Raw genomic sequence first — 23,742 nt, forward strand, 5'->3', positions numbered from 1 at the left:
CATCACAGAAATCCTCACTTTTTCACGCGCGGAACGAGAATTTACCGACAAACGATCCACCTAATAAAAGCCCTTTTCATTGGTCAAATAGACACACTTCTTGTGTAAAATGCCCAATCAACAACACCGTCTTTCATCATCAGGAAATATTACCATTGTGTCTGATCACATTTGATTGGTTTCCCAACATAGTTTTCCCAATGACAGGCCAATCATACTCTAGCTTTGATGTTACGGCGGTAGACTTGATGGCTAATTTTACCCACGTAGATTTCCCGCCAAGTTTAACCTGGGGTTTGGGTTTGGGGATTGTCCTGTCTGTTGTCGTCCCAATTTGTTCCTGTTTTCTCCCTTCTTTTGAAAATTTCCCATCATTATGATCGGTGATTATGTTCCAAATCCAAGTGACGTCGTAGGATCAAAGAAGCGATCTTTAGCATCGTCCCCCGGTAAGTTTAACAATCGTAAATTTGTCCACTTTTTCCAGTCGGACTCGCAGCTCATTTGTTTGTGTATGTTTTTATACATTTTTTTTAATGATCACTTCATGACATTGTTTTGCAGTGGCCGCCTGATCGGGGATGGTAAACTAAACCTATTTTATTCCCATACACTTTTCTTAATTATATTTGATTAATTCAATTGTATGTTTTACCTCCAGACACAATCACAACAAGGCCTACCAACTGTTCTCCGCAAACAAAGACTGTTTCAAATATATACTTCCCCCAAACAGTAAAAGACTGGAACACATTACCACCAGACATCATAGCCATCACGGACAATAAGATCTTTAAAGGAGCCGTCATATCTCACCTAAGAAGTAACTAAAAACTGCACCGCGCACACTCACTCTTCTCGTTTTGCTCTAGTAAGAGCGTTGAGAATATTGATCCAGATCCAGATCCAGACCAGCTAGTCTCGTGAAATTTGTATCGTGTTTGTTTACATTGGCCAGTTTTTTTTTATTTTTTTAAAAATTAAATTAACTGCATTTGTTGTAAAATTGTACACACTTCCTTTCAGTCACTGCCACTTAATCTTGGCATGATGACTCTGGAGTGGTGGTACGTAGTGCTGTCTATCTGACTCCTGAGTCATGACTGGATTGCATTGTGGATCGCCTTCTTGTCAAATGCCTCAAAACAATGTTCAGAAGGGGTCTGTCACACAGACACTGACAGAGACAGTGTCATTTCTGTCATTTCTGTCATTGACATTGGTCATGTCTGTCTCACCTCACACGCACCGCAACCATTTTCTCACATCACACCGACCATGATTACCACATGGGTAAAAATTGCCCATTTGGCAAGTACGTTCGTCATGGTTTAAGACCTTTCACTTCGGGAGGTAAAATCACCACTTTTTTGGTGGATAGAAACCCATCATAATTTTGCAAAAAAAAACATTGTAGGCTCTAATTGTATTAAAGCACCTTGCTGTCCAGCGAATTGAATCAGCGCCTGTGATGGATCTTACTCTTCTTAACCTTAATCTCAGTTAGACTTTTTCTTTTTCGCAAAATAAGGAGATCGCCAACATCGGGCTTAATAATAGGCCGATCCATTAGGCTCCACCCCATTACGCAATGACCAATCACAACCCATTGCACAACCAAAAGTCCAAAGACATTGGTGGGCGTATGCTTGCACGCGCGACAGAGGTGTGAATGGCATTGAGAGGCTGAAGTGTTGACTAAAGTTGGACTTGAACCCGAGACCTACGGATTTATGTGCAGGCACTCGACCAGGCCTGACTCTACCAACTGAGCAATACACCAATCCATTAGGCTCTGCCCACTCACATGTTGGCCAGGGGCGGAGCCTAATGGATCGGTGTATTGCTCAGTTGGTAGAGTCAGGCCTGGTCGAGTGCCGGCACATAAATCCGTAGGTCTCGGGTTCAAGTCCCACTCTAGTCAACTTTTCTTTGTTCAACCCGAAGTGTAATTGTTTTTCATTGGCATATCTATTTGTATTTCAGATTCAGAGGTCAAATCAAAGCTGTCCATCATGAGTCCTCCATCTAAGAAGTTGAAGCAAGGTTTGTTCAATCACATTTTTATCTTACAGGAACATTACAGAATTGGTAAGAAACAAGAATCATGATAATTTTTGCATAAAACTTACCAGTCTAACGTTGAAAACATCCCTTGAAATATTTCTGTCTGAAATTTCATATTTGATGAAAAATAAATAATCTAATTTCGCGTTTGGAGTTTATCGCTCAGTGAGTGTTTTATTCATTTTTGTTTCGGCATCGATGCAATGCAAAATTTGTAATCGTTTTTGCACTATTCTCTCGTGACCCAGATGGCCGATCGATCTAAAATTTCTGCAGGTTTGTCAGTTTATGTATTGTGGATTACATAGAGTGCTTACACTGCCAGCATTTTTTCCCTAGCAAAACCAATTCTGTAATGTTCCTTTAATTAGAGCGTGAACTTTATTTATTTATTTTTTTTGGGGGGGGGGGGGGGACACCGGGCTTTTAGCTCAAAATATTTTTGGACCAGGATTTTGTGCACAAAGGAATATTGTGTAATGCAACCCAGTGCACATAAATTCTGTTCCCGAATTGACTGGCTGCATATTGTACCACAGAACCCTGTAAACCTTAAATTGTGTTATGTAAAGCAGAAGCCACTATTATTATTGTCCCTAAATGTTGGCAACTCTGCATCCAGTTTAATTGCAAGCCCTACAAGTACAAATGCAAGTATAACTTTAAGCCACAATTTTTCACTCAACGACTATAAACAGCTAGAAGATTTCTGCTGTGGAGAACAAGGCAAGAAGTGGAGAGGAAGTTATTAATTACCTGCTGAAATCTCCTGAGATACTTGTAGACAAGTTCCTTGAGGGTGGTGGCCAAATCGATGTAAGCCATACTGGATTCACTCCGCGGCTGTGAAGTTAAAAACTAAAAGTCCTCTAGATCCACTAAGCAAAAGTAGTACTCCCTACCGATTTCCTACCTTCCGCCCAGGTAGTCGTTAATAAGCAGCTGACAGTTCTTTTCAGAACTGAGAAGTCTCTGAACTACCCAAAATCTTTTCCGCGGCAGTAGGGAAGTCTCCCAAATTCAGAGAAAAATCTATTCCGTGGTAGTAGAGTATATAAAAAGACAAGTTCTCAAAAGAACATAGTTTACCTAGCAAGTAGATATAAATATGGTGTTACAGCAAACCAAACATACATTGATAACTCAACGTGCCTCAAATCCCACGAACGGGAGACACCTTACAACAATGTTTTCCCGAGAGAGCATTTAATTCAATTCCTGAAGCTCCACCCCTGGGCAGAGGGAAAGTTTTCAGGATATTATTTGTTTCCTCCTGTGATTCATCAACGACGTTAATCAGATTTAAAAGATTTAGACAATGGTGCAGTGAAACGGGTTACAGGAATTCAAATGATTTAATCCCATGGATGAAGGCTCTAGATGCAATGTATATTTTAAACAAACTCTCTCATCAAAATTGTGCAAGGTATCATACAGGATTGGTAGAGCTGACAAAATAATCACAGACAATGTCCATGTTTTGTTGGATCAACAATGAAATTATAAACCTTTGGAATTTTGGGCTTAATCCTTGTGTGAGCAAGAAGAACATAGTAAAAATGCACACATTGGTCTGAATTTGGGTTGTTCACAACTCAAATTAGGTGTTGCATTTAAAAACAAAACAAAACAAAACAATTCTTCAGGTACAGTTATCTAGAATCTGACTTCATTTCAGAGGGAAATGTTTCACAGAAAAATTGGTTTTGAGGATGAACTTTTCACAATCAATAATCTTTCAGACTAAAATCTGATGTTTTTATCCTTTAACAATTCTGTGTAGGGCTAATACCTTTATCTGTGCAGTGTCCTGGGCTGTTTAAATCAGCTAAACTTTCGGACTTTGTATATAGTCTGCCCTATTTAAAACAATTCTATTTGGGTTTTGGTAATCTCAACCTTTATGAAAGTTCAAGTTTTGCCAGCATTAGGACTAGCCAGCATAAAGTTTGCAAATTGCGCTTTGAACCTTTGTATGTCGTGACTGCAGTCATATTCCTAGAATTTTCAATTGCTATTTCTTTTAAAATAGTTAGAAATTTACAGGTACTGTCTACATGTATTGATTACAGAGCACTGCTAGAGTTAACAACCATAAACTGACTACTGACTAGTCCTATGCTATGATTGGTAATCAACGTTGGCTGTGTAGGGGTTTGCTGCTGAACGAAGTTTCCTGCTTTAAGGAAGCGGTAATTAGGTAGCACCTGTTTAACCTACAGATTAAGCTGCCACAGGTGCAAGTCAATTAGTTACTGACATTGGTTGGTTCAATGAAAACTTTTAGAGGAGAGCTGATTGTTGACCAGGGGTTTAGAATTTCTGTTCCTTTTCAGTGTCAATACAAAATACCGTGAACTTTGGTTATTCAGAGACGATCTTTCCAAGGGGAAGGTTTTCCTGTGTATGGGAAATTTTAATTTGTTACTGATCGTAGATGGCAAAAGTGGCATGCCAGGTTCATAGAGACATAATTGCCTTCATTAAAAAGACAATTATTTTTGATATAGGAATGCCCTGTTAGTTTTTTAATTGTTGTAATACGTTTGTATGTTTTCTTTTCCCCCAGCTCGTCTGCCATTCAAAGTCCTATCTTCCCCCTCACCCAATCAATGCCACAAGTCTCCGACCGTTGACACCCTACCTACCAAAAAACGCAAACACTCTGGCTCGGAGAAATCTGCGTCGTTGATCCTATCAACTAAAGGCAAGACTCCAGACGTGAAGACAACGCTGAAGAAAACACTCGAGAGTTCAACAAAGAAGAAGGTCGCGGTTTCGCCCGGAACGCCTAAGAGACCCTGCATCCAGGCGTCAGATCTTGAGCCAGAGGTGACATCGAGCTGTGAAGATCAAGATGGAGGGAAAGTGGCCTCATCGACGACCCCAAGGAGGTTAACAACCACTAAACCCAAGCTCTTGGAAAGCTTCCTTCAGATAACCCAGCAACCTCAGGTGTCCACATCTGATGATGTCATCGAGATTGACGACGATGAGGTCTTGTCGACCAGCGATGTCGTCAAAGATGAGGATGCCGACGACATCTCAGAGGGTGGCTCTGAGCAGCCGAGAAGCAACAAGACGTTGGAAGAGGAAAGTCTGATTGATCTCACATTGGAGGTGAGTCAAGATTCCAAGTCGGCGTCTAAACTCGGCTACGATGCTGACATGGAAGATGAAGAGGATGAGGATTTGAGAGCAACACCGACTGCAGTCCCCATGGAGGACGGAACAAGCAAGACATCGGGAGAGTCAAGTGAGGCTGAGAGTTCAACAGGCACACTGTCATCAGCTGGTAATCTATCAACACCAAAAATGATTGCAAAGACTGCCTCAAAGGTGAGAAATAAAGAAGGTGGTGAAAAATGTAAGAATCAGTTTGAAAAATAGCTTACAATTCTGGAATGCAGGACTAGAATTTGACACAAAATGTTTAATGGACCAGGGGCATTTTCAATAATGCCTTTTGATCATCGCAAACCCCGAAACCAGTCGCTAATTAAAATATCTATTGCAACTTAGCGATTAATTTTCAATAACACTTTCACTAAAACTTTGCTTTGAATTTACTCATCCCAAAACAATTATTCGCGACGACAATCTTGGGATGACTTGTTAGTGGCTGCAAAGTATAAGTTCATTGCAAAACTATGATAAATTTCGCTATTTTGTGTGATTTTTTAGCGGTGTAGGCCGTCTTGATGTAGTTGTCTGTGAATTAAAGAGCAAAATGGCATTACATAGTCATCGTGTTTTATGAGACTCAGTCAGATGGCTGATGCAACATTCAGGGATGGGACTGCTGCTGACAGAGAGCTAAACATTTGTAAAAAGGAGATCTCCATCTAATCAATGAAACCCTTTTTGATCTTTTGTTATATTGTTTTTTCTTGGTAGACTCCGTTATCTGCCAAAGCCTTGAAGAAAGAAGAGGAACGAAGGAAACTTAGGGAAGAGAAGGTATGAGAACACATTAATATATAACATTTTTTATAAGATTGTGAGACTTTGAGATGTTAGTTTGCACCAGACATACTGAGTAATGCACTGTTTTACTATTTTAACGTATGCAAATTTCCCAAACAATGGATAGAATTTTGTGTGTCTAAGCTCAGTCCCAAATCTGTTGCTGTCTTCTTCCCTCAAACTTCAGGATTTTTACAAAACCTCCTCGGCCTTTAAATTTTGCCTGAAACATCTATTAAAGCTGACACCATGTGTACTACATGTACCACCGCTGTTCAGAGCTCTACATCGAGTGCCAATTAGTTTTGCGCATGCGCGAGATTTTCAGAAAGTCCAACATGAGATGAATTATTCATAGCAGTGACCCCATCGCTGTTTTGTGCATGTTTCTATGACTTTAACAGCGAGACCGAATGACGTCAACGATGAGTTTTGTTAGACTGTTGTGAGTAAAATTGAATTTCCCTGATATTAAAACAATGTTTGTTGTAGAGGAAAATTATTATTTTATCAAATTATTCCGTTTATATAGCAGCAAACCCTCTCTGGAATTATCAAAATCAGTGGGATTCCACCGACGTTTTTCTGACGCGGCCTACATGTTTCACATACAAACTTAACAAACGCATACACTGCACAATGTTTATACAATGTGCACACGTCACAAAAAGCGCAATTGCCCAATGCTTGTGTACATTACCCTTGATAAAAATTCTTCACCAGAACGTCGTCATGTGTTACAAAAATAAACAGGGAATTGTTTTCAAAGGGTTTGCTTTCTCAATTTTGAGTGGAAAACATCAGTTGTTATATATTTCTTACGTGTGAGGTCTATTTCTCAACAAGAAAATTCACATTACGTAGATTTTGAAGGATCAATTCGACTCAAAATCCGACCATCGCAACTAACTTCATTGCATATTCATGTTTAGTTTTCCATCTTGGCTTTTAATTGGTCAAAAATCGCGATGACCCCAGATCGTTTTCAACGGTTGAAAGGCTATGTTTTATTTACGATTTTGACTCAAGAGGGCGCTCGTCAACAATTTCCCACATGCGCAAAACTAACTGTCAGCGAGTAAGCAGCGGTGGTACAAGGTCAGCCATTGTACTTGATTAGATGTTCCTGCCTATCTTAACATGGCCCTGATGCCATGCGGTTGGTTTAATGAAAAATTGTAGCATCTTAATCAGCCATTAAATTTTTTGAACATCTCTTGGATACAATTTGGTTTCCTCAGATAAAACTGCGCAACGAAAAGAAACGTAAACTGGAAGAAGAGGAGGCTGAGAGGAAACGTCAGAAGATGGATCTCAAGGCCGCCAAGGAGCAAGAACGAGAAGAAGCAAGGAAACAGAAAGAGCTAGAGAAAGAAGAGAAGAAGAAGGAGAAACAGCTGAAGAAAGAGGCAGAGGACTTGGACAGAGAGCAGAAGAAGATGGCCAAGGAGGAGGAGAAGAAAAAGAAACAAGACATCATTGAGTGAGTTGTTAAATGCTCATGATAAAACTAACCACTCAAATTACTCATTTACTGGCCTTCAAATAACCCACAGCACCCTCAGCTGGTGTGTGGTGCCCTGTGCTTTTGCCGCTTGCCCTGTGCTTTTTATTGTGGTGCCCTGTGCTTTTGCTGTGGTGCCCTGTGCAAGGTTCCCGTTTCCTCATAGATTTGCCCCTTACCAAAGGGTACAAGGGAAGGTATGTGTTTGATAATCACTCTTAAAAATAATGGCAATAAAAGTGGCTAGAAGTACAGCAGCCTTCGCTAGTATAAAGCGTTTTCAGACTCATTTTAATTCAATAAAACATTTTTACCTTCAGTGCTAAGATGGAAGAAAAACGCAAGAAGATCGAAGAAAAGCAGCAGATAGAAGATGAGAAGCTCAAAGAGGAAGAAGAAAAGGTAAACAAATCAAGAAAATAGAGCAGAGAGTATCAAAATATTACTTAAGATGGATTCACTTAAGATTTTAGGGTAAGGGTCCTAATCTCAAAAAACTAATGACCACGAAAACTTACTTGGTGAGTAAGCACTTTGGCTGTTTTTAGACAAAGTTATATTTAAACCCTATAGTACAAATTTGAGTTTTTGTTTAATTTCTGACAGAAAAAGAAAGAGAACCGGCAGAAAACTTTCTTCAAGAGTTTCTTCAAGGAAGCTGCTCCTATCAAGGAGGTAGTGGAGAAGTCCAGCAACTGGTACGCCCCGTTCCAGGTCAAGGAACACATGGTTCTAGCTCCACTGGTTCGGAATCCGAGTTTCATCGATACAAAGGAGTCATTTGATGCAGCTTTTACCGATCAGGTTGGTTTTGTTATAAGTTCTAACATTACTGACTGTACATTTGGTTTTAAGACGAGGTGTATGTTTGGTTATCACTCTTAGAAGGAGTGGCAATAAAAACTTTTGATTAGAAACCTACAACAGCTTTCAATAGTGTAAAGCATTTTGAGAAACATTTCACCTTCAAGAAATGTGGTGTCAAGTCAGTCAAGTCACAAGTCCAATTTTGTCACATAATGTCCCGAACTAAGCCCTCTGATGTTGAGACAAACTTTTAAAAATCTGGATCAACGTTATCGTCACCAAAGACTCAATTTCCCCACAATTAATTTTAACAACAATTGCATTGTCATAAAATGTTATTTATTTAAGTTATTTCTCATCTCAAGTTTTGTTTGTGCAAGTCGAGTCTTAATTAATTTTTCGTCAAGGCAAGTCACAAGTTATTTTCCTCCAAAGCAGGTTAAGTCGCAAGTCAATGAAATTTGCGACTCAAGTCTGATTCAAGTCCAAGTCACGGACTTGAGTCAACAACACTGTTTGGAAACATAAAATCTAGAAACTAAAAACCTATGAAATTTGCTCACAATTTCCTGGAAGTATTAAAACATTTTTGTACAAATTAATTTTTTTCAGAATTGTACCTTATTATATTTTGAGGAGCTAAGAACTAAGGTTCGTGCTAAAGGCAAGATGGGAAAGACTCCTTCAGCTAAGACCAAAGAGAAAGAAGCTACGAGCAGAACCACTTCACCATCCGTAGAGAAGATGGGTGAAGAGAAGTAAGTACTACTCCACCCTTTCAACGTTGCAAAAGCATGTTATGTATGGTAAGCCTGGGCGCCTAGTGCAACTAGTGTCGTAGTTGCGACTATTGACTGCTTAGTCATCACGATTACCATTTTTCAACTGCTCGGTTAATCGTGTAATCACGCACCAGGAGTACTGCAAGAATAGCCTGGACTTCTGCTTGGTGAATCAATTGTGTCGCTCACGACTATTCACACTGACATAATTTACTTACAAAACACAATCAGACATCAGTGGCACATCCTTTACTCCCTTGAGCGTGAATTTGACTATATTGTGCCTAGTTTGGTTGGGGGGGGGGGGGGGGACACAGGAGGGAGGGAAGGAAGGAGACTGAGTAGCCTGCCCAATTAATCTTTAGCGAATTAGAGAAGTGTTTGGACAGTGCCGGAAACTTGAAACTTGAAACTAATTCCAGCAGTAGCCAGCGAAAGATGAATAGGCTTAGGAGAGGTTTTTGGAAAAAACACATGCTTTTGGTATGTGTAACGAGATCTAGAAACGGTGATAAGTTTACGTTTTGTAAGTTCTTTGGGTGTGACTTGCAAACTGATGGAGGTGAAGCAAGCAACCATGCGCTGTTGCTTCGCTTATCACTAATGTCTTGCTATTTCTACCTTTAATTGCTGACAAAATTCTACTTTTCTAACTCTTGATTATTTCCCAAACTCGTTGTATTTCAGAGATGCACAGGATGTTGAGATAGTGTCCGTGTCTCCCAAACCCAAGAAGCAGACAACGAGAATGAAGTGCAAATTTCTTCAGTTTCATGAGAACTATCGGCCGGCTTACTACGGTACCTGGAGGCAACAAAGTAAAATGGTCAACCCGAGGAACTATCTTAAGAAGGATGAGGTATGGACCTAAATCTTTATTTTAGAAATAAAAACTTATGGTTTCTAGTCTGCAGGATTTTTGACAGTAGATCTGGCGGGTCTAACAGTTATGTGAGATATAAACCTAGTTACTGGATTATTGGGGTGTCCCAATTTGACCAGCGTAAATCGTGACGCGCGCTCACTTGACGATACACGATCATTCTTACATGTAGTTTTTCAGTTTTTTTTTTAAGGGTCCACTCACAGTCCTAATTCATGCAAGAGTTCAATATAATGATGATTTCCTTCTGAATGTCCCTCCGTGATTAAGTTGTTAAAACAAATTGTTTGAAATGTTGAAGTTCTAGACTTGAATCATGACAACAATGACAACAATTAAATATTATTGTCTTCTTTAAATTCATTTTTTCTTATACCAGGCAGTAGCAGATCTCCATGTCAGTTTTCAATGTTGTAGCTTTTTTGTATTAATATTTACAACAAACAAATTGTATGATTATTATTCCACAGGATTTATTGGATTATGAGATTGACAGTGATGACGAATGGGAGGAGCCAGGAGAAAGTCTCTCACACTCAGAGGTAAGCAGCTTTACTTTCGAACAAACTTACTGAAGAAAACAAATGTCAACATTTTGTTCTCTACTTGATTCACTACTTAGTATTAAATGGTAGAGAAAGCTTTGTTAGCCTGACTGATAAAACAAGGAAGGTAGTGATTAAGGCCTATAGTGGTAGCACTTTAACAGGCATGTTAGACTTCTGCGTTTTTGTTTTCTCCATTCCGCGTTTTTTTATGGAGTTCCGCCTTTTTCCCGTCTCTGGTAACTATGAACTATAATGTTTCTGCTGTGACTTTTGGCGTCAGTGTCAATATTGACGTAGTAGAAATACAGACATGGACAAGGGCTGTTTGTGTTATGAACAACCAAATCCCTCCTCACTATTGCTGTTAAAAAGCAAGACCTAGTTCTCAACAAACACAGTCTCAGCAAAAAAGATGTCCACATGGTGTTATTGCTAACCAGATATACATTGATGAATGCCTGTATTACTTTCTACTCAACAGGGAGAGGAGGATGGTGAAGATGACGTGGATGCAGGAGACTCAGACGATGGTTTCTTTGTTCCTCACGGATACCTCTCAGAGAGTGAAGGATGTGAAGGCGAAGATGAGGTCAGTATAAGGTCTGGTTGATGATATAAAACATTGTGAGAAACGGTTCCCTCTGAATTAATGTAGTATTCGAGAAAGAGGTAATTTTCCACAAACTTGATTTCGAGACCTCAGAATTAGATTTTGAGGTCTCGAAATCAAGCATCTGAAAGCACACAACTTGGTGTGACAAGGTTTTTTTTTTTTTTTTTTTTTTATTGTTATCACAGGTTTGTTATTATATGCATATGTTGAGATACACAAAGTGAGAAGACTGGTCTTTGACAATTACCTATAGAATCCAGAGTCTTTAACTCTTTTAGTAACTCACCAGATTGCTTGTCTTTTTGCTAGTCGGTTGGCTTTTTCACTTTAGCGCTTTACAGCACTGAACTTGCTAGCCGGACCACTTGGAGTGAATTCTGACTGGTCTTCAGGGGTGGATTTCTCAAAGAGTTAAGACTAGTCTTATCTCGGCTTAGGACTCATCCTAACTTGGGACCAGCCATTTGTTTGAATGTCTCCTGAGACACTGCCTAAGTTACGACTAGTCCTAACTCTTTGTGAAATCGGAACTCTTTGTGAAATCGGTTGCTGGTGTTTTAATTGGCATTAGCCAGTGGAGAATGCTGAAAGGTACATGTCTATCGATCCCTGGTAGTTGCATGATGATTTGGAAGGCCGGTATCTGGCGATATTCACAAGCCACGAAGTGAGGTGGTCAGATGGGCTAGCCATACTCAACACTCATATGGGTATCTGATTTTATGTTTTCATTTCTTTCAGGAGGAAGGGGAGTCCTGGAAGGCCAGACGGGCAGCCAAAGCCAAATCTTGGGAGGTAGAGCTGAAACGTCAGCAAGGGGTCCTCAAAGCAGTCATCGTCGGCTGTCTGTGGGAGAGTGCCTCCTCCAAGGCGTCGGCTGGCAATCTTAAAGCAATGGAGGCTTATAAGATTGTTGCCTTGACAGCGACTCCTATAGACATTAGGAGGAGGAAGCAGACGACGTCGAATGATGAGATGCCAAGGAAAGACTCGACCTTGAAGAATGTCAAGTCCATCATGGGAGTGTCGCAGGGAATCTCAATGAAAAGACCTGTACCTGCTGAGGGTAAGTGACGAGGGAAGATTCCTTATGTCTGAATAAAAACTTCAGCCCTAGGAGTAGATGGCAACAGCCTCTGAAAAAAAATAATTGTAGCCCACACCTTCAGGCCTTGTGTGTCTGGCGACTTGCATAAAAAAGAACAAGTTCACATGGGTACAATAATGCTTGATGAGAGGGCAAGGGGCACTTTATTGAAACATTTCAAAGTCCATGAGAAAGCCTCAGACCGGAACCTTGCATGTGGATTGGGGTTTTCCTCGCACATCTAACTGAACATTTCTCGTTTCCTATTCATCCTGGTATTGTGGCTGCTTGTGCTGCTCTCAAATGAGAATATTCTCTCTCAAATAAACCTTAACAGTTTCCATGTATTAACACAAGCAATGTTCTTTTTTTTTCTTTTCCCATAGCTATGCCTGATTTGATCCGTCTAGTCCATGGCAATGTAGCCGGTATCAGGACTCTACAACGCGAGTTCAGAGAGTTCTGGCGACTTGAAACACTCAAAAGAAACTCTGGAAAACCCACTCCTGGAACTGCAGTAGATGTGCCATCGGCATTTACCCCGACGGAAGTATCATCCAAAAGCAGTCCAGGAACAGCTGAAGGATCGCCTGTATCAACGATTTCTTCTGCATCTCTAGAAGGCGAAGTGGACAAACCCTCTGTTATAAGCGCTCAACAAACTGTTGGTGCAGTGGCTGTCTGCCAAAGTTCACCTAACACTTTGATCGTAGGGACCTCGGTGATGCCCACTCCTGGGGTAACGCCCGCCACATTGACGCCCTCTCCTGGGGTAACGTCCACCACGGATATCACCACCACCACCGCGGACAACATTGATTGCTCCATTTCAAAACGCCAGCTGCTCATCACAATCAACGCCATAGCGGTACGCGAAAGGCGTCAAGAACACTCGCGGACTTGTTGGTACGTTCACAACGATCTCCTGCAGCACTACAACCTGCAGAGTTTGCCGATCCCGAGCGAATGGCAGTACATCACGAAACCTCAGAAGGCGCTACGAGCGGAGAGTCCTCTCCTCGGACATGGGATACCAACCGTGAATTATAACCACACAAGGATTAATCCAGCTGGTGGGTTACCAGTGATGATGCCACAGAGTCAGGGAATGCCGATGCACCAGGTTTATACCCCATCGCTAAACTCACCCATGACCCATCCACATGGAATACCAAGGGAGGTGCAGTGGAGGTTACACGGAAACACAGTACGAGAAAATCTAGCCTCTATGAAATCAGGGCAAGTCAAGCCAGCTGAAATGCCCTTACCCCACCAGGCAATGATCCAACCTGCTGCTGGTGTACATGTACCTATCCACAGCTCGGTGTATAACTGCATGTCTCCGATGGAGATCATCCAGAAGCTGTCACAATCAATTCCCAGACAGCCTGTTCAGCAGCCTCAGCCCCAACTTTTCAAACCCGTGTTGTCGAATGAACAAGTTCACTACATGAACGTGCTTCCCAAGCAGGTTGTATCACACCCAACAACGACGACGACGTCCCAGATCTTAGGTTCTCTGTCGTTGCAATCCCAGATCGACCAAGCTGCCATGCTCGGCCAAGAGGTGAAAGCGCCACATATGAGCCCCACAGACATCAAGGCTATGCTGGCGTTGCAAGCAGCTACAGAGCGAGCTGCAAGATCCAACATGATCCAAATACCAATTAGTACCCCGACTTTGCCACAGTTGGCTGCTAACAGCGCAGCGCCTGCGCCCAAGATACTCGATGAATCGACTGGTCTTTCACTTCCGCAGCAACCGACCAAAAAGACGGCGACGCTAAAGAATTTCTTCAAACCCTCGACCGCATGCACCACAGAAAAAATGGACACTTCAGAAGATATCAAGGACGCCAAACAGGTTTCTGTGAGTGAGTGTCCGGCACAAACTACCCAGGCAGATAGCTCTGAAATAAACGAAGTAGGAGCAAGAGTTTTGGAGAGCAAATTAGAGGAAAAAACAAAGTTGGGTTGTCCAGACACGCCAGAGGAAAAGATGAGCATTGAGGTTGGTGAGGTGGTAAATAAAGGGGATGTAATTGTTATAGAATAAGGGATAGGATATACATGTATTTAGTAGGACTCAAATTTGTGGGAAGTTTCTTAACACCGTAGCTCAGAATCTTTACTGGTCTGACATTTCATTTCAAAAGACCAGAACCAAAATGAGAAGAGTCTAAAACCAAAATGAGAAGAGTCTAAAACCAAAATGAGAAGAGACTAGAATCAAAATGAGAAGAGACTAGAACCAAAATGAGAAAACATCTTTATCATCTTAAACACAAACTAAGAGAAGATTTCTCCCTTCTGTTTTATGGGTGATACTCAGTAGGATTGAAAGATATTTGTGAGACTCAAACTCATTATTTGAATATCATTCTTTTAAGACAAAGATGTTGACTTGAAGAAATAAACAAGACCACTGTACTTGAGTTGACTGGCTTGACACTGAAAGGGCCAGTGGTCTAGTGTTAGCTCTGTTCACAAACAAAGCGATTGTACACTATTCACCGATGTGAAACAACTATTTACCCAGCGCTTTTTGCAGAACTGATATTCTTCCTAATTTTTTGGGGGTACTTGTGAAAAATCACCCAAATTTTTATCAAGTTGTCTGGAAAGTCTATAAAACCTACCATATGGACATTTAGGTCGGGCTTTGAAATCAATCAAAGTTTTAGACAATTTTCTGTCCTGGAATTTCATGTTTGAGGGGGGCAAGGGCATTTTCATTTTGGAAAGGGCACTTCCATTGGAAAAACTTAAGTCTGGGGGAAACTTTTGTAGGGGCACCAATGCCACTTCTAGTGGTAATAGAGGCCTCTTTGTATTTCCATGCCTGTTTTTTTTTTTTTTTTTTACAAGAGCCAAATACGCCATACGACAGGCTAAAACAAAATCCACAGAATCTTTGATGGAATCGAACCCTCAACCCATAGAGCAGATGTCTTGAATATCTAAAAGAGATCAAAACATATAAACTTTTTTGAACAGTGAATACAAATTGTGGGGTTTCCAATTACATGTTTTTCTTTCTATTTCAAGGATTATTTTTGTTTCTTGTTTTTCTTGTGTTATAATAAATCTTTAATACAGTAGCACATTATTGTTTTATCCTTTATATTATATTTATGTATGACATAGAGTGATATGAATAGATTGTATAAATGGTAGACCGGTTGAAGTTGTTAGAAATATGTGAGAGGTACAAGCAAAGTTAACTTTAAAATAAAATTTAAAACCTACATGTAAATATGTGATTTGTAGAGGCCCATTTGCAGGACGGAAAAGTCTTGTCTGGTGATGGCAGTTCAATGCACACCTCCATGAAAGTCCAACAGTATATTTCAATACTTCAGAACTCAAACTGCAGTCCTTGTAGTTTACTGGACCAGAATTTATTTTACGAGAATCTTAATTAAAAAAACTTATCTTCATAATTTGACATTATAACTAAATTATTTGAACAAGCACTAAAAGAAGATTTAAAGTCTCATTTGTCTTATGGGAAAATAAATTGCAATTCTGAACAGAATTTACAGTTATTTATCGGTAGTTTTCTGGTTCAAGGCTAAAATCACTGCCCTCAGGCTGCGTACAATTTAAACCCTAGCTAACCCTAACATTTCAAAATGCACCTAGGCAATGACCAGGGGCTTAAATGTAGAGGGAGGCAATAACATTGAAGTAATAATCGGACATTTGCCGAAGCCAGGTTAATCCAAATTGTTCTTGAAAATGTAACCTTATCTTGGTTGGTAAGCAACAATTTACTATGCTCAGCAACTTTGTGTGCATAAGCAGCTCCATGAAATAGACCGATCCAGTATGCTCCGACCATGACAAACATGTGGGCAAGAACACGTGCGCCTCTCCAATGCCTTTATGCACAACTCTGCCGCGCGCGCCAAGATAGGCGCACGCATGTTGGACCTTCGTTGCATTGTGATTGGTCAATACGCAATGGGGCGGAGCTTAATAGATCGGTCTATTGGGGCCAGGAGTGAGATTTGGATTAGTGGCAGATATTTTTTTTTTTCCTGTTGTTTTTTTTTCTTGGTAAAACTCATTTTTATTTTACAGTAGTTTGATTTGTGTAGATATATAAACGTACCAAGCCATTTCAGTTTTCATAGATACATTTATTATTATTTACTTTCGGTAAACAGTATTGCCCGAAGGCCCACACTTCGTGTATCACAACTTGTATATAAAATAACAAACCTGTGAAAATTTAGGCTCAATCGGTCATCGGAGTCTGGAGAAAATAACTGGAAAACCCACCCTTGTTTCCGCACATTTCGCCGTCATAATGGTTTAAATTAAATCCGTAATTCTTGATATCGAGAATTGATATTGTTTTAATGTTTTCTCAAAAAGTAAAGCATTTCATGGAATAATATTACTAGAGAAATCTTTCACAAATACCTTCTGTAAACCCTGTAAGTTATTTGTAAATCTGTGGACTTTTATATTTTTTCTGTTCCAAAAGTGTCCAATGGCTTTAATGTCCTTGTATCATTTTTGACCACTAAACCATAATTGCATATAAATTTAATAAAACATTCAATGAATAACATGACCTTGACATCAATTTGACAATGATCACTTAAAAAAAAAAATTAAACTACGATATCTTTTTCTTAAAGGGACATGATCAACAAATAATTGTACTATAAATTGTGAAGTTAAATTTTTAATTGAAGTTGTGATTTTCCAAAAGAAGTGGCTCTAAATTAAAATTTTTTTGAAATACAAGTTATTGTCAATTGTCATAATGCATAGAAGTTGAGAATAAAACTATTTGTACATAGTAATTCTATGTAGACGTTGAGAAACACTCTGAAATAGTGTGTCTCCGGATTAGCAGTAAATACTTCATTATTTGAAAGACAATTTGTACATTTTAATAGATGGAAATTTGCATCATGAAATTTGCCCATACTGATGTGTGTAGCAATATACATGTACTCAGTAGCCAGGCTCTGTGAAAAAAAATCACAGGCATATTACTCGGGTGGGATTCGAACTCATGACCTTTGTAATTCTAGAGCAGTGTCTTACCAACTAGAAAACCAAGATTGCCAGGTAGCTAGAGGCAGTTCAAATCCTTTATAATATGTACATTTCCTCTCAAAAAAAAACTACAATCGCCATTCCCTTACATTTTTATGAACAGACGCAAGAAGACAGTTAATAAATTTGCAAACATGAAACAGAAATGTCAAATAATTTTGCTTTATTTTGTTCTTAGGCAATGGGTTTGTTTATATTGATTGCAGCCATCTTTGTCAAATTCCCTGTAGTTTGCTTTTTTTTAGGACTTATTTTGCACGGTCGTACAGCTTTGTACGGAGGTGTTAAATGGACACTCTCATTGAGAAAATCATAAAATTAAAAACACTGGACACTATTGGTAATTGTCAAAGACTAGTCTTCTTAGATCAGTTGGTGTATCTCAACATATGCATAAAATAACAAACCTGTGAAAATTTGAGCTCAATCGGTCGTCGAAGATGCGAGATATTAATGAAAGAAAAAAACACCCTTGTCGCACCATCGTCACACGAAGTTGTGTGCTTTCAGATGCTTGATTTCAAGACCTCAAATTCTAAATCTGAGGTCTCAAAATCAAATTTGAGGAAAATTACTACTTTATCAAAAACTACTTCACTTCACAGGGAGCCGTTTCTTACAATGTTTTATACTATTAACCTCTCCCCATTACTCATAATCAAAAAGGTCTTATGATCCTAATTATTTTGTGTAATTACCAATAGTGTCCACTGCCTTTAAATCCTAACTGTGGGAGGCGTCACACAAGGCAACTTGTTGTAGGCAGCTTGGAGGCAACCAACTGCAGTGATCCTAATTATTTTGTGTAATTACCAATAGTGTCCACTGCCTTTAAGTCCTAACTGTGGGACGTGTCACACAAGGCAACTTGTTGTAGGCAGCTTGGAGGCAACCAACTGCAGTGATCCTAATTATTTTGTGTAATTACCAATAGTGTCCACTGCCTTTAAATCCCAACTGTGGGACGTGTCACACAAGGCAACTTGTTGTAGGCAGCTTGGAGGCAACCAACTGCAGTGATCCTAATTATTTTGTGTAATTACCAAGAGTGTCCACTGCCTTTAAGTCCTAACTGTGGGACGTGTCACACAAGGCAACTTGTTGTAGGCAGCTTGGAGGCAACCAACTGCAGTGATCCTAATTATTTTGTGTAATTACCAATAGTGTCCACTGCCTTTAAGTCCTAACTGTGGGACGTGTCACACAAGGCAACTTGTTGTAGGCAGCTTGGAGGCAACCAAAGTGGGACGTGTCACACAAGGCAACTTGTTGTAGGCAGCTTGGAGGCAACCAACTGCAGTGCATGCAACAAGACTATTTTCTTATTTTTCAAGCAATGTTTTACGATTCCCAAGAAAAATAGGTGCACATTCAAAATGTGAATTGATTATCTTCATGGAAATTGCCTGGAGTTCGTTGCCTGATCATTGAATCATGTGACATGACCGGATGACTCATAATTTTGAATAGGTAAAATTCATAGCTATGACTAGTAATATAATTTACAAATTGTATCCCATATCATAAGTATAAAAGTCAAAATTATGACTTTTATTTCACTTACTGTCCCTTGAACGCGTCCACAGATTTGAACATGGGCAAATAAAAAGACATTAATGGCAGTGGACACCCTTGGTAATTACGCAAAATTATGAAAGACTTTTAGTTTTCCAGAATTGGTGTAACTTCAGTACTTAAAGCAACTTAGCGTTATTATGTACAACTAATGGATTCTTTTGGACACAAAGGCCTGTTCACACTGTGACAAATCTCTGTGTATTGGACACGGGTCCAACCTGATTTAGTGGTGTAGAATCATAGATAAAATTTTGAGTAATGTGTCAGTCTATTTTGTAGCCCAAATATCCAAAGGGAGCCGGTTTCCCTAGTTTGACCGACTGCAACATTTCAAATCAACCTGCACAGAGCAGGTGACTCGTGTCAAAATCAGCCCTTCTCTCCGGGAAATGGGTAAACATTTTGTTTACACGTGAGCATAATAAATGTGAAGCAAAAAAGCAGATATCGCATTGGGCAGTGTGGATTTGAACCATGTTGAAATTTGATGATGTCCACCCTTGGAAATTAGTAGCTTTCAGCGTTAACCAGGGCTCAATAGCGTAAAAAGGCCTCATATACATGTAGCCATATCCTTATTAACAGCTAAGGCTGTTGCTAAGAGAAGCCTAATAACACTTTAATGTGGTACAGCCACAGTAGCAATTAACCGACCACGACTGTACTTATCACACATGTCAAATAACTTATTAATAAATATCTGTTAATTACTCATTCATAAATACCTAAAACAGTTTGTCCATTCTGATTGGTCGAGAGGGCAACACGAGGCGTTGTTTGAACGGATGATATAACACCAGTAAAAAGTGTTATAACATGGGCGAGAGCAACGGCTGAAACAGTTGTGCAACATCACGCGATACGCGCACAGTATCTCCTTATAAGGAGTTGTTTACCTGAGGACCTAACCATTTCATAGCTGGAGGGGTGTTGTGTTGAAAGAAATCATTGAACAATTTTATGCCTGGTTCTTGATAATTTACCTCGACTTCTTCTCGGTAAAATTATCAAGTCCAGGCCTCGGCGCGGGTTTAAACCACTAGTTGAAAACCTCTTTACCACACATTGATTCCCTTATTCAAATCTCTCTTCTGTTTGAGTTTTTCTTCAAAGGCAAAGGTTTAATTTACAAAAAAATTATATAAATTATTAGATTTTAAATAATTATTCAACAGTTTTCCAGTTTTGCCGGTGTTTTTTGCTCACAGTGTGTGGTCCCATATTAATTTGGTATAATTTTCCTTTAAAAAAAACAATTTTTGTACACCATAAAACATGAATGGACTTCATGACAATTATTGAGTAATATTTTTCTCAGAGATGTGTACAATGTATTTACAAGTCTTTGGAAATGATTTCATGAGCTCAAAGCCCATTTGTCTTTGTAAAGCAGCAACAGCATCTCAACATTTTCCTTTTGAATGTTTGCCCCTCACTGGAATTCAATGAGTGTAGGATCCCGAGTAAAGTCTAGCCCATCTGACCACCTCACTTCGTGGCTCGTGAATATCGCCAGATACCAGACTTCCAAATCACCATAACTACCAGGGATCAACAGACATGGGCCCAATTTCATAAAGCCTGTAAGCACAACAACTTGCTGAGCATGAAATTTTTTCCTTGGTAAAAACAGGATTACCAACCAAATTTCCATGTGATTTTCAGGATTTAGCAAACAACAGCTGAATACCAATATCAAGCAATCATATGCAACAAATGAAAATTTGGTTGGTAATCCTGTTTTCACCAAGAAAAAAATTTGATGCTAAGCAAATTTGTGTGCTTACAGGCTTTATGAAATTGGTCCCTGAACCTTTCAGCGTTCTCCCTTAACAGTGGTCCACTGGCCAAACACCAGTTAAAAACACCCGAGGACCAGTCAGAATTCTCTTCAAATGGTCTGGCTGACTAGTTCAGTGTTAGAAAGCATCCCTATTTCACTTGAAAATCGACCGGTGCAAAAGCTGACAGACTAGTAAAATAACAAGCTACAACTGGTCCTGTTTGCTAGACACTAACAATTGCAAACCCTGCCTTTGACATTTTGCTTGGTTCTACAATGTGCCTCCAATGGTTTAACATTAAATATAGATTTTTAATATATTTTTTTTGATGTGGCCAGAGATATTGGAATTGAAGGCCTTCGGGCTACAGTTTTTCGGTAAACTTTTTAAATTCCAGGCGTATGTCCCTGGCATTTTTTGTGTTCATGTTTGTATTTTGTATGGGTTTTATTAATGCTTGGTTGTAAATAATATATGAATAGCGCTTTACAAACTTAGCTATCTGGCCCTATGTTGGCAGTCTCCTTTTTGTCAATATCTTTGTTCGGCATGCGGTTTATCGCAATAATAAAGTTCAACAAAAATACTAACAATTTGGGAGAATAATCATCCTAACTTGCAGCTGAGAAGATGAAGAGCAAAGGATGCTCAAGCTGCTGGCATGCAAGGGCTAAGGATGCTCAAGCTGCTGGCATGCAAGGGCTTTGGAGCCAGCCCAGTCAACCCATATATGACCACAGAGCACAGCCACAGATCAAAAGTGTTTGATTTTTTCAAAGGGAGGAAATTCACAAATGTGGTGAGTGGGCACTGAATGCTTTGTAGCAAAGTGTTACTGTTCCAATACCAAGTGAGGTGTCGTTTATCTTTAATTGTTTTTCTAGGGTCTAGGAAAGGACTTTTTGAAAGAGTTGGATCCCAAGATATTGACACCTGCCACATTAAGAGAAGTCGTCCGGTGTGCATGACCGAACTCCCCCGCTGATTCAAGGTTGACTCCAATCATAGCTTGGCAATCACAGACGCCTTGTGTTGGTAGAGAAAACAAACAATGAGTCCGCTCATACAGGACCATAGCTCTGCCTTTTTAAGTCTTGTGTAAACTGGGGTCTCATCCAGTGGTGCATGCTTACATCCTGCTGACCAGAAGACCTCGTAATAATTATCATGTTACTTCTGGTGTTGTTTCTGCTGTCAGATGAAATTCCATTCAAAAATCTGTTGGTTAGCTGGTTCTTACATTTCCAGTACTGACAATTTGTAGGTAGGTAAAATGGATTGGTGTTAAGGAAGCTCACCCTTACTGTATTGCATCTCAGAGCATTTTTAAAGCAAAAAATGGAAGAACCGATGTTAAGTGACATTCTTGGTTCTCCACACCAAGGCAAGGTTCAGGACTAAAAAGCAGGGTCCATTTTTTTTCAAAATATTTTGAATCCCTTGTTGAAAAACTTGAAACTGGAAACAGTTCTCTTTTGCAGCACTCGGGGTGCCTTAGGCTGGGGAGATTTGGCACGATCTCTGTCTTTCCTTGAGGAGGGTGGAGATGGTGGGATGGTCTTCTCTTCACTAATAAATAACGGCTTAAGGGGTACATGTCTGTCGGCTTCTCGCCGAATCTCGCGTACAGTTTCTTGAAAGACGTTTTCTACATCTTTGAATTCTCCTGCTGCTGATACTTCATGGTATGAGCATGCGTACTGTGTGGCCAGTGAACTCCCATCTAACTTACTCACTTGCCTAATAACAAAAACAAAAGAAAAAGGTCATTGTATCGAGCTACTTTTAAACTAAGTGTGACTTATTTTGCTCTGTTAAAAGGTTGTTTTCAACACAAAGGTTGATTTCAACACAAAGAGTCTTCATTGTTTACTTTTTTACTTTTTTTATTTAAGTTAAAAGAAAAAGGTTATCAAATTTTTAATTTAGGAAAATGTCATGTTATCAAGCTACTCTTAAAGTTTGACTTACGCTTTGTTAAAATGTTGATTTCAACAGACATCATTGTGTCTTCATGTTTACTTTGCTTTTTGCTGCTAAAAATGAGGACCAGATTAGTCTTTAAACTTGGACAATATTTTTATGAAGATAAATGTGCCTTTGAACCTTGATGAAGTCAAGTCTGGTTCCTGTTTCACTGTTTAGCTAGCTTGCTTCAAACTAAATCTAGAGGTTTAGGTTTATGGTTAGGATTAGGAATTACGGAGGGTCAGAACAGGTGTGTAATCTTTCCATTTTACATTAGTGAAACAATAAAAGGCTGACACCAGATAAAAACTGCATACTTCAATGGGTGCAAAATTGTTGAATGTGGGCAAAAGTTGCACAGTCTATTACACAAATCCCAATATCCAGTTTTGTTCAGAATACTACTCTCTACATCTGTGCCAAATTTGATGTTTTTATCACAAAATGCACGATAGGTTAGCTATGCCGCACCACTATTAGACCTTTTCGCAAATACCCATTGTGCAAGCGATAGGAATTGTCAATGAGTGCATGCTGGTCTAGTTAGAGATAAAACTTGAGCGCTAGCTAGACCAGCATGCACCTCATCCAATGCCTACAGCGTGTGTACTGAGTATTTGCGATAAGGTCTATTGTGTCTTCCCATAAATACTGCCCTCTATTGCAGCATATTTACCGATATCTCTCCATCTCGTTCTTATTTCCCACGAGGATTACTGGCGCTTCATGGGTCTCCCTAGACTTCTGTAACTCTGAGATTTCTAGGAGAAGGTTCTTGGCATAGTTAAAGCTGTGTTTACTTGTGATGCTGTAAACCACCATTAAGCCGTCTGCCCACTGGATGTAACGCTCAAGATTTTCCGCATCCTATGAGGAAATAAGAAAAACATGAGGGTTTTTAAACGGAAAGGTATTTGTTTGATAATCACTCTTGAAATTAATGCCGAAAAAAAACCCCTTTTTTTTCAATAGTGTATTAAGCATTTGGAGAAACATTTTACTTTGAAGTAAATGTATAGTTATGCAAAAAGAACTAAATTTGTATGACCCCAAAACAGGACCACCTAGAAATTAAA

General features: G+C 39.6%; 2 protein-coding genes across 2 annotated transcripts in view; one reads left to right on the forward strand and one right to left on the reverse strand.

Moving 5' to 3' along the window:
• The first annotated feature begins 293 nt into the window (after positions 1–293).
• LOC117295811 (chromatin assembly factor 1 subunit A-like) lies at positions 294–16,449 on the forward strand. The gene is made up of 13 exons (XM_033778574.1): positions 294–449; positions 1,987–2,046; positions 4,637–5,406; positions 5,965–6,027; positions 7,275–7,516; positions 7,858–7,939; positions 8,144–8,341; positions 8,957–9,102; positions 9,814–9,985; positions 10,480–10,551; positions 11,039–11,146; positions 11,912–12,236; positions 12,644–16,449. The coding sequence occupies exons 1-13, from the start codon at positions 377–379 to the stop codon at positions 14,311–14,313; spliced, it is 3,981 nt and encodes a 1,326-aa protein (XP_033634465.1). The 5' UTR covers positions 294–376; the 3' UTR covers positions 14,314–16,449.
• Positions 16,450–20,690: 4,241 nt separating this feature from the next.
• LOC117296176 (ras-like protein family member 12) overlaps positions 20,691–23,742 on the reverse strand; it is a 29,846-nt gene continuing 26,794 nt past the window's right edge. Inside the window, exons 4-5 of the mRNA XM_033779062.1 lie at positions 23,343–23,533; positions 20,691–22,438 (exon numbers count right to left, since the gene is read on the reverse strand). Coding sequence (XP_033634953.1) covers positions 22,120–22,438; positions 23,343–23,533 — 510 coding nt within the window. The 3' untranslated portion in view covers positions 20,691–22,119. The remainder of the gene's footprint in view (positions 22,439–23,342; positions 23,534–23,742) is intronic.

This window comes from Asterias rubens, chromosome 10 (genome assembly GCF_902459465.1).
Source record: "Asterias rubens chromosome 10, eAstRub1.3, whole genome shotgun sequence".
Classification (NCBI taxonomy): Eukaryota; Metazoa; Echinodermata; class Asteroidea; order Forcipulatida; family Asteriidae; genus Asterias; species Asterias rubens.

Excerpts from the sequence above, each read along its gene's own strand:
- LOC117295811 (XM_033778574.1), top strand. The coding sequence starts at position 377 with ATGATCGGTGATTATGTTCCAAATCCAAGTGACGTCGTAGGATCAAAG. Across the intron at positions 2,047-4,636 it reads ATCTAAGAAGTTGAAGCAAG|CTCGTCTGCCATTCAAAGTC; the intron begins GTTTGTTCAATC and ends CTTTTCCCCCAG. Across the intron at positions 8,342-8,956 it reads ATGCAGCTTTTACCGATCAG|AATTGTACCTTATTATATTT; the intron begins GTTGGTTTTGTT and ends AATTTTTTTCAG.